The 10,824-nt window shown below is 46.1% G+C and overlaps 1 protein-coding gene across 1 annotated transcript; it reads right to left on the bottom strand.

The window, feature by feature from the left end:
* Positions 1–1,186: 1,186 nt before the first annotated feature.
* ap4b1 (adaptor related protein complex 4 subunit beta 1) lies at positions 1,187–10,516 on the bottom strand. Its single transcript, XM_063015278.1, has 12 exons — positions 10,466–10,516; positions 9,796–9,891; positions 8,819–8,945; positions 8,401–8,625; positions 6,127–6,257; positions 4,922–5,069; positions 4,325–4,821; positions 4,136–4,219; positions 3,521–3,627; positions 2,736–2,943; positions 2,318–2,641; positions 1,187–2,104 (listed from the first exon to the last, which is right to left on the bottom strand). Exons 3-12 carry the CDS (start codon positions 8,929–8,931, stop codon positions 1,668–1,670), a joined length of 2,274 nt encoding a protein of 757 aa, XP_062871348.1. The 5' UTR covers positions 8,932–8,945; positions 9,796–9,891; positions 10,466–10,516; the 3' UTR covers positions 1,187–1,667.
* Positions 10,517–10,824: the final 308 nt, after the last annotated feature.

Raw genomic sequence — 10,824 nt, 5'->3', positions numbered from 1 at the left:
ACCAATCTTTCACCAGTCTTGCTGTCTGTATTGGTGCATTGTCATCCTGATACACGGCACCGCCATTGGATGCACATGGTCCTCCAGAATGGTTCGGTAGTCCTTGGCAGTGACGCGCCCATCTAGCACAAGTATTGGGCCGAGGGAATGCCATGATATGGCAGCCCAAACCATCACTGATCCACCCCCATGCTTCACTCTGGGCATGCAACAGTCTGGGTGGTACGCTTCTTTGGGGCTTCTCCACACCGTAACTCTCCCGGATGTGGGGAAAACAGTAAAGGTGGACTCATCAGAGAACAATACATGTTTCACATTGTCCACAGCCCAAGATTTGCGCTCCTTGCACCATTGAAACCGACGTTTGGCATCGGCACGAGTGACCAAAGGTTTGGCTATAGCAGCCCGGCCGTGTATATCGACCCTGTGGAGCTCCCGACGGACAGTTCTGGTGGAAACAGGAGAGTCGAGGTGCACATTTAATTCTGCCGTGATTTGGGCAGCCGTGGTTTTATGTTTTTTGGATACGATCCGGGTTAGCACCCGAACATCCCTTTCAGACAGCTTCCTCTTGCGTCCACAGTTAATCCTGTTGGATGTGGTTTGTCCTTCTTGGTGGTATGCTGGCATTACCCTGGATACCGTGGCTCTTGATACATCACAAAGACTTGCTGTCTTGGTCACAGATGCGCCAGCAAGACGTGCACCAACAATTTGTCCTCTTTTGAACTCTGGTATGTCACCCATAATGTTGTGTGCATTGCAATATTTTGAGCAAAACTGTGCTCTTACCCTGCTAATTGAACCTTCACACTCTGCTCTTACTGGTGCAATGTGCAATTAATGAAGATTGGCCACCAGACTGGTCCAATTTAGCCATGAAACCTCCCACACTAAAATGACAGGTGTTTCAGTTATTTTGTCCAACCCCTGTATATAGAGAGAGAGACGGAGAGACGGTCAGTCAACTTGTTCGTGACGTCACGTGTTTTGCGAATTTCGGTTCGTAATCCGAAAAAAAGATCGTTCATAACCCAAAATGTTTGTATGGTAAACCGTTCATAACTCAAGGGTCCACTGTATTTAGATGTACGATTAAATCCACGAGGCTGAACAGTTTCAGTTAGCCAGAGTGTTTTTACATAAAATAAATTAGTTCAATAATCAAACCAAACGATTTACCAGCTCAGCTCTATAAACCTTTATTTTTATTATTTATTGTGACCAGAGAAAAATCTCAGCTTTAATCCACCAGCAAGTAAAACCTGTGTGAGGGTGTGTAGCGCCTCCATGAGGGTGTAGTCGCACTACGTTGCACTAACGTTGTAACGTGCGTCCTGGTGTACGTAGCTACGTACTTTAATCAGACTCGTTCACACTTTATCTGTTCACATCATCAGCTGGAGTTTATTTTTCCTCCAGCGCTGGGTTGCCAGGTGCACCGTTTTCCTGCACTAGTTAAGTTGAATTGATTAGTTAAGAGCCGTGTGAGTCTTGCTGTCTGATCTCTCACACATCGTACTGTGTGTCTAATAAAAGTTTTGAGACGACACGCCCAGCAATTCAGTAAACAGAGCAGATTTAAACAGGTTCATCACGATGCTGTGGGGTGACGACGGCAATTTCACCTTAATAATTAAATGTAAAGATTTATCGGGGTGAACTGATCATGACTGATGTGAGCTGAGGGTCTGCAGGACGTTCCTGATGATGGATATGAATGCTGGAAGAACCTCACACTGCTCAGGCTGCTGCTTTATAAACAGTTTGAGGTCAGCGGGATGTTCTGGCTCATCAGCGCCCCCCTGCAGGAGCTCAGCGAGGATCAAGCTCCCCCCACCACTCCCTCCGCTGCTCCGACTGTACATGTAGAGCCTCCAGGGCTGAGCATCACTCCGGCTACACGCTAGAACCTGGATCTTGACCAGCTGGAAGGCAGCATTCAGAGTTTCGGGTGAAGCTGAGGGTCGAGGAACCTCCAAACTCTGCTGATGGAAAACCTGCAGCTCCAACCACAGCTTCTCAAAGACATCATGAGGTAGAGGAGGGCTCAGAGTCAGGACCAGACCTTCATCAGGTTCAGGAGCTTCAGGAACAGCAGCTCCTAATAACAAAGACAGCAGAGATCATCTAGAAGATCTGAAACATCTGGATCAGACGCTGTGGTGAAACCACTGATTTTCTTTAAAGCGCAGCACAGTTAATCACCCCAGTGAGGCATGGGACTAGAGTTACAGTGTATGATGTGATTATGATGTTACAGATACTCGGCTAGTTATGGCGTATGACGATAACTCAGTTAGTTAAACATAGGTACCTTCAGTAGGAGCTTCACTCTCCAACCCTTGATGAGGAGAAATAAATTCCATTCCACCATCAGCAGGTTCTTCACCCCGGTGCTGCAGACCTGCTTCCTCCTGACTAGCACCCTCCACCTGACTGTGAGCTCCTATCAGAGGATCTAACGTGTTGAATCTGGAGGCCCAGAGATTGACGGCTTCCTCAGGTTGTCCTGTGATCACAGTCATGGAGGGATCTGATCTGGGTCCCAGTAGAACCTTCCTGGTTTGGTCGATTCCAAACTGCAGGAGTCTGTAGTAGAGCAGAGCTCGATCCTTCACACAGACGTCACCGTCGTCCTCTGTGTACGGAGCATCAGAATCATGAACCCGCAGCTCTACAGTCGGATCTGACTGATTAATTACATGAATGAGGTTTGGTTTGGTTTGACGTACCGATGCAGTGGTGTAGAAGACGTCCCAGCATGTCCTGAGTCTCGGCTGGTCGGGACAGGAACAGTTTTAGGGACGCGGTGAGCAGTTCCATCTTCACTGCAGAGGAAAGCTCTGTCTTTATTCCATCTATAAACACCTCCAGCACATAGGGGGCGTTACTGATCTGCTCTCCATGTACTCCCAGCAACCACAAGAGAGCCTGTTTACCCTGGAGAAGGAGGAGGAGGAGGAGGAAACACGTTTATGTTCTGGTATGTTTCTCACACGACGTCTATAATCCATCATACGCTCTGGTCTTTTACTGAACCAGTACTAGTATGTCATGGCAGTGGGGATGGGGGGCAGTTGGGGGGGGGGGGGGGGTTTGGCCATGATGCTGAGATATTGATCAATAGGTTGAGCATCCAGGTGGAGCAGCAGGATATTGCACTAGCACACCAGCACTGAGACTCTGGACTCTCTTGAGTTTAAATCTCAGCTCTGCTACCGGTCGGCTGGGCACCCCCAGCGGACAAAATCGGCCACTCGTCTGCTGGGTGGGAAAAGACGGGACTAAAAACTGGGCGGGGTCTTCGGCGCTGTGTAAGGACCCTGGTTAGTACGCCGAGGCGCCTGTACAGAAGTGGAGGAACGTGGAGATCAGTGTGTGACTTCCCTCACGCGCCAATCCACCGAAGTATGGGCTAATAAGAAGGGGTTGGGCCCTTGTGTGTGGCCCTCAATCCTAAATAACTGGGATCATATAATGTGTTGATTTGGATGAAGGAGCCTCGTCAGGTTCTTACGTGCTGATCCTGAGGAACGACGTCCTCACTTCTCTCCACAGAGCCACACACTGCTGCAGCGCTCTGAGGACAAAACCACACCAGCTCTCTGTAGGTCTGGAACACAGCTACACACACACACACACACACACACACACACACACACACACACACACACACACACCGTCATATAAACAGGGTGAGTCCGGCTGCACCCGGTAAATCTGTCTGTCACCTCCTGCTTCAATACCGACACCTTAACACTTAACTGAAGGCTGTTCCTGACCACATGGACCAAAGCTTGCTCAACTGTGGACAGTCTGTGATCCAGCAGCTTCTGATTCAGGACAGACGTTGAAATTTAATCTTTAATATTAAAAATCAGATCTGAATTAATTTACTCTCGTTATAAAGGGACAGTTTGGGGTTTTTCTTCTCAACTCTGGCAAAGAGACCAAAGCATCCCAGCCCTGTTTGTATGGGCAGAGAGAAGTCACCAGCTCTGATCAGTAATGTGGAATCAGAAGGCAGAAATGTGTGTGCCCATTTGTGTAAGTGTGTAGCTTGTGTGTGTATAGTTTGTGTGAGTGTGTGTGGTTTGTGTGTAACTTGTCTGTGTGTGTGTGTGGTTTGTACCAGATGAGATGTGTTCCTGTTTCAGCGCTAACAGTCCCGTCAGAATCTCCAAACATTTCTCTGTGTACGTTTTTCCAACACGACCTGCAGAACACACACACACACATCAATATATATTGAAGTCATATGACTGATTGACGTTCTAGCGTTCCTATTGGCTGAATGGATGACCGTGAAGGTCTGTGTTACCTATAGCTTTAATAGCGGCCTGAGCGAGTTCAGTAGAGACGTCGGTGCAGTAGCTCCTCAGCTCCTCCAGGATCAGCACCACGTTCTCATCGTTCACCAGCTCCACCAGGATCTCCATCTTACGCAGCTTGATGTACGCTGGCTCGGAGAAGCTGCAGAAGAAGCGTTTGTAATGGCCGCTGTAGGAGCGTGGCTGACTGCGCAGCGCCTGCTGAACGTGACAGAGCGCGGTGAAGCGTAGCTCCCGTGATGCAGAACCGCAGGCGGCCAGCAGAGGGCCCTGGGCGCGCTGGAGAGCGTCGCTTTGCACCGTGGGGTGGGCGGAGGCTAAGTGCAGGAAGAAGCGGAGCGCGGCGGCCATGACGGGAGGCTGAGCGCTGAGCAGGAAGGAGTCGATCAGGCTGAAGATGTCGAAGAGCTCGTCGTCGTTACGAGGACGATAACGCAGGAGGAACGTTAGGACCTCGCTCTGACCACAACTGTCCAGATCCTTCAACCTGCAGCACCAGAAGATCGGGGTTACACGCTGAGGGGCCCTGACCAGTGTCCTGACCTGTGTAGTGTGGGTGTGATGATGAGATGAATGAGGAATCAGACCTGTTGAGGAGGTGGTGAGCGATGGGTTTGTTGATGACGACTCCGCCCTCCTGCTGTAGGATCTCCTCCAGCGCCCGGAGACAGTTCACCATGACCACGGGGTCAGGGTCTCTCAGCAGGGCGTAGAGCTCGTTCACCACCTCGGCATCTACATCAAAACAACACCAACACTACCACATCGTCACCATCACATCTACACCAACACACTATCATCACCAACACTACCACATCATCACATCTACAACAATGTCTATAGGGGTCTCTGTGTGTGTGTATTAGTACCGATCTCCTGGTCGGGGTGTAGATTATGTGTGTGTGTGTGTGTGTGTGTGTGTATCAGTACCGATCTCCTGGTCGGGGTGTAGATTATGTGTGTGTGCGCGTGTGTGTGTGTGTGTGTATCAGTACCGATCTCCTGGTCGGGGTGTAGATTATGTGTGTGTGTGTGTGTGTGTGTGTGTGTGTATCAGTACCGATCTCCTGGTCGGGGTGTAGATTGTGTGTGTGTGTGTGTGTGTGTATCAGTACCGATCTCCTGGTCGGGGTGTAGATTGTGTGTGTGTGTGTGTGTGTGTGTGTGTGTGTGTGTGTGTGTGTGTGTGTGTGTGTATCAGTACCGATCTCCTGGTCGGGGTGTAGATTGTGTGTGTGTGTGTGTGTGTGTGTGTGTGTGTATCAGTACCGATCTCCTGGTCGGGGTGTAGATTGTGTGTGTGTGTGTGTGTGTGTATCAGTACCGATCTCCTGGTCGGGGTGTAGATTGTGTGTGTGTGTGTGTGTGTGTGTGTGTGTGTGTGTGTGTGTGTGTGTGTGTGTGTATCAGTACCGATCTCCTGGTCGGGGTGTAGATTGTGTGTGTGTGTGTGTGTGTGTGTGTGCGTGTGTGTATCAGTACCGATCTCCTGGTCGGGGTGTAGATTGTGTGTGTGTGTGTGTGTGTGTGTGTGTGTGTGTGTGTGTGTGTGTATCAGTACCGATCTCCTGGTCGGGGTGTAGATTGTGTGTGCGTGTGTGTGTGTGTATCAGTACCGATCTCCTGGTCGGGGTGTAGATTGTGTGTGTGTGTGTGTGTGTGTGTGTGTGTGTGTGTGTGTGTGTGTGTGTGTGTATCAGTACCGATCTCCTGGTCGGGGTGTAGATTGTGTGTGTGTGTGTGTGTGTGTGTGTGTGTGTGTGTGTGTGTGTGTGTGTGTGTGTATCAGTACCGATCTCCTGGTCGGGGTGTAGATGGTGTAATTTGGCACATCCTAACACCGCTACTCTCCTGACGTAAGATGATTTATCTCTCAGAGCGTTCAGTACAGGAGCCTGAACGTACTCCAGAATACCGGGCATCCTACAAACACAAACAAACAAACACTAACAGACATCAATCGATCACAAACACACAAGATCAATCATCATTAGAAGAATTTCTAAAAATCTGTATGATTTGGTCAGGTTTTTCCTGGACGGTGTTCTGAGGAGATTTTGTTTACATTTATTTTCACTCAACAAATAATGATCACCACATATAACACACTGTTTATAATAAACTCTGTATAAACACTGAAGGATGACAGTACTGAAGGGTAACAGTAGTGCAGGGTAACAGTAATGAAGGGTAACAGTACTGAAGGGTAACAGTAGTGCAGGGTAACAGTAATGAAGGGTAACAGTACTGAAGGGTAACAGTAGTGCAGGGTAACAGTACTGAAGGGTAACAGTAGTGCAGGGTAACAGTAATGAAGGGTAACAGTACTGAAGGGTAACAGTAGTGCAGGGTAACAGTAGTGAAGGGTAACAGTAGTGCAGGGTAACAGTAATGAAGGGTAACAGTACTGAAGGGTAACAGTAGTGCAGGGTAACAGTAATGAAGGGTAACAGTAGTGCAGGGTAACAGTAATGAAGGGTAACAGTACTGAAGGGTAACAGTAATGAAGGGTAACAGTAGTGCAGGGTAACAGTAATGAAGGGTAACAGTACTGAAGGGTAACAGTAGTGCAGGGTAACAGTAATGAAGGGTAACAGTAGTGCAGGGTAACAGTAATGAAGGGTAACAGTAGTGCAGGGTAACAGTAATGAAGGGTAACAGTAGTGCAGGGTAACAGTAATGAAGGGTAACAGTACTGAAGGGTAACAGTAGTGCAGGGTAACAGTAATGAAGGGTAACAGTAGTGCAGGGTAACAGTAATGAAGGGTAACAGTAGTGCAGGGTAACAGTAATGAAGGGTAACAGTAGTGCAGGGTAACAGTAATGAAGGGTAACAGTACTGAAGGGTAACAGTAGTGCAGGGTAACAGTAATGAAGGGTAACAGTAGTGCAGGGTAACAGTAATGAAGGGTAACAGTACTGAAGGGTAACAGTAGTGCAGGGTAACAGTAATGAAGGGTAACAGTACTGAAGGGTAACTAGTGCAGGGTAACAGTAATGAAGGGTAACAGTACTGAAGGGTAACAGTACTGAAGGGTAACAGTAATGAAGGGTAACAGTACTGAAGGGTAACAGTAGTGCAGGGTAACAGTAATGAAGGGTAACAGTAGTGCAGGGTAACAGTAATGAAGGGTAACAGTACTGAAGGGTAACAGTAGTGCAGGGTAACAGTAATGAAGGGTAACAGTACTGAAGGGTAACTAGTGCAGGGTAACAGTAATGAAGGGTAACAGTACTGAAGGGTAACAGTAGTGCAGGGTATCAGTAATGAAGGGTAACAGTACTGAAGGGTAACAGTAGTGCAGGGTAACAGTACTGAAGGGTAACAGTAGTGCAGGGTAACAGTAATGAAGGGTAACAGTACTGAAGGGTAACAGTAATGAAGGGTAACAGTAGTGCAGGGTAACAGTAATGAAGGGTAACAGTAGTGCAGGGTAACAGTACTGAAGGGTAACAGTAGTGCAGGGTAACAGTAATGAAGGGTAACAGTAGTGCAGGGTAACAGTAATGAAGGGTAACAGTACTGAAGGGTAACTAGTGCAGGGTAACAGTAATGAAGGGTAACAGTACTGAAGGGTAACAGTAGTGCAGGGTAACAGTAGTGCAGGGTAACAGTACTGAAGGGTAACAGTAGTGCAGGGTAACAGTAGTGCAGGGTAACAGTAGTGCAGGGTAACAGTAATGAAGGGTAACAGTAGTGAAGGGTAACAGTACTGAAGGGTAACAGTACTGAAGGGTAACAGTAGTGCAGGGTAACAGTACTGAAGGGTAACTAGTGCAGGGTAACAGTAATGAAGGGTAACAGTACTGAAGGGTAACAGTAGTGCAGGGTAACAGTAATGAAGGGTAACAGTACTGAAGGGTAACAGTAGTGCAGGGTAACAGTAATGAAGGGTAACAGTAGTGCAGGGTAACAGTAATGAAGGGTAACTAGTGCAGGGTAACAGTACTGAAGGGTAACAGTAATGAAGGGTAACAGTAGTGCAGGGTAACAGTAATGAAGGGTAACTAGTGCAGGGTAACAGTACTGAAGGGTAACAGTAAGGCAGGGTAACTGTGTCAGTACCGTAGGTTACACATGCTGCGCAGTGCCAGGCCTCGGATCATGGGGTTCGGATTATCACAGTCCTTCCTTAAAGTGTTTATAGCCAGCAGAGCCATGTCAGGCTTCACACTGGCGTACGTCACCATGTAGAGAAACACCATCTTCTTCTGCACCACGTCCACAGATACACTCGCCTTCACCATCTCCATAAACACCCCGGATACGTCCACGCCCTCCGTCATACACCTGATACACACACACACACACACACACACACGCTGCAAGATTAATGATGTCATTAACAGTAATAAAATCTTTCTGGGTGGCTCTGGACCCACCATGACCCAGACCAGGATAAAAACGTGTGTAGGTTTTTCCGTGACTGTTCAGGATCAGTGTTTGAACCCTCTGTTTTGGTTCTGTGCTCGGTGGTACTGACCTGATGACCCGTGTGATGTAGTTTCTGTATCGGAGTCGATCTGATTGGACGTGTGGATTGGACAGCGCCCTCTTCAACTCCCTCACCGTCTCCTCGTTCCCAAAATACGGCATATCGGCCTTAATAACTAAACACAGAGAGAAAATGAACAGATATTATTGTTTTATTCATAAATCAGATGTGTTAGTACATTTATTATTATTATAGAAATAAATTTAGTTTTCATTTGGATTTTTCGTAAGTAAGTAAGTAAATTGTACATCGAATAAGCATACATAACACAACATTATATTAAATAAAAAAAGTAAGAACCAAATAAAAATACAGAGTAAGAGACAAAATAAAACAAATACAAATAGACTAAACAATTAAAATTAACACAGCTCCTCACTGTTCAAATGCCAGCTTATAAAGGTATGTTTTTAGGAGTGATTTAAAAACAGCGGCCGAAGGTGCTTGTCGAATATTAGGAGGTAGAGTGTTCCATAGCCTCGGAGCATAAACTGCATATGCACGATCACCTTTTAGCTTCAAACGAGCCCTAGGAACAGTCAACAAATTCTGAGTGGCTGATCTTAAAGAGCGCTGTGCGGTTGCGGGAGAAAGCATACCACTGAGATAAGCCGGGGCTTGACCATTAAGCACTTTAATAACAAATAAAAGCACTTTAAACTGAATCCTGTGCTGAACAGGCAGCCAATGTAGTGAGGCAAGGACTGGTGTAATATGGTTTCTTTTCTTGGTATTAGTCAGTAACCTTGCTGCTGCATTCTGGACTACCTGCAAGCTACCTCGTGTCTCTAAACGTACCTACAAAAGAAGAATTTATACTTTAATACTATTATTAATTTACTCATGGAATACTTTATTACAAACATTGAGTTTCTGATGCTGATGAAATATTAATATCGATTATTTTGCTGTTGGAATGTGTTGATGAGATCTGGTTGAACAGAGTAATACGTATATCTCCTCACCTGCTCACTGGGGGTCCTGTGAGGGTCTCTTCATTGATGGGTGGGGTAAAAGGGGTTGATGTGTACAGAGCAACAGGTGAGTCTGTATCATAACACCTGTAGAGAATCATTACACACCTTTAAAATCATCATGTTTACATCTCACAAACCCAACAACATCCAACTAATAAACTAAAGTTCTGACGCTATAACAGGATTTAAAGGTTCAATTTGTTTATTTCTTTCTACAGCACTTTCATTCCAGCATCATTCTGACTGGATTTGTTTCCAGCAGCTTCGCTCAGACAGATTCTGGAGAATTGATTCTAGTTTTATTGATGCGATAACAGGATTGAGCAGCAAAGGCGGCTGCAAATGTCTTTATTTACTAGAGCTGATTAGCCTGGTAGCTTCAGTTCAAACTATGAAAGCGATTAATATTCATAGAACACTGAGTAAAGGATCTAGATTTCAGTTTGCTGTGAGTATTTGATCTGACTGAACTGTTACTGGGCGGATTGTTTCTCTGGCTTCATCTAATCAGTGATCTGAACCCGGCGGGGTGCTGAATTTAGCGGGTGCAAAATGTAATTGAACATCTACAGCTTCTGCTTCATGATCATCAAAACATCAGTTTTAAACTGCCTGAAATTGTACAGTTTTAAATACAAAGCATTCATTAATTTCTTACCTGATTGGTTCCTTAAACCTGAAACATTAGATTCATTATTTGAAGAGAAACTGTTAAAACGGTAAAATCAGTAAATACACCTAAATATACAGTCAGAGAGTGAAGAGGAGTCTGAGTCAAGTCATCACTTCCTATTTAAATCTCTTCAATATAAAAGTCTCTACATTTAGTTACTCGCCCAACAGCCTAATAATAGCAAATAAACAAAAAAACAGCACAAAAAGGTTTTCTTACAGATGCTGGATGCCGCAATGCAGAATGGGCCCTCGGGACCTGGGTTTGAGTCTCACGTCCAATTCATGTTAATCAGCACAAAGACCCTGATATCTAGTTTAACCGTGCTTTATATCAGTTTTAAT

The sequence above is a fragment of the Trichomycterus rosablanca genome, chromosome 19, assembly GCF_030014385.1.
Source record: "Trichomycterus rosablanca isolate fTriRos1 chromosome 19, fTriRos1.hap1, whole genome shotgun sequence".
Taxonomy (NCBI): Eukaryota; Metazoa; Chordata; class Actinopteri; order Siluriformes; family Trichomycteridae; genus Trichomycterus; species Trichomycterus rosablanca.
This window is presented reverse-complemented; position numbering and strand designations above follow the sequence as displayed.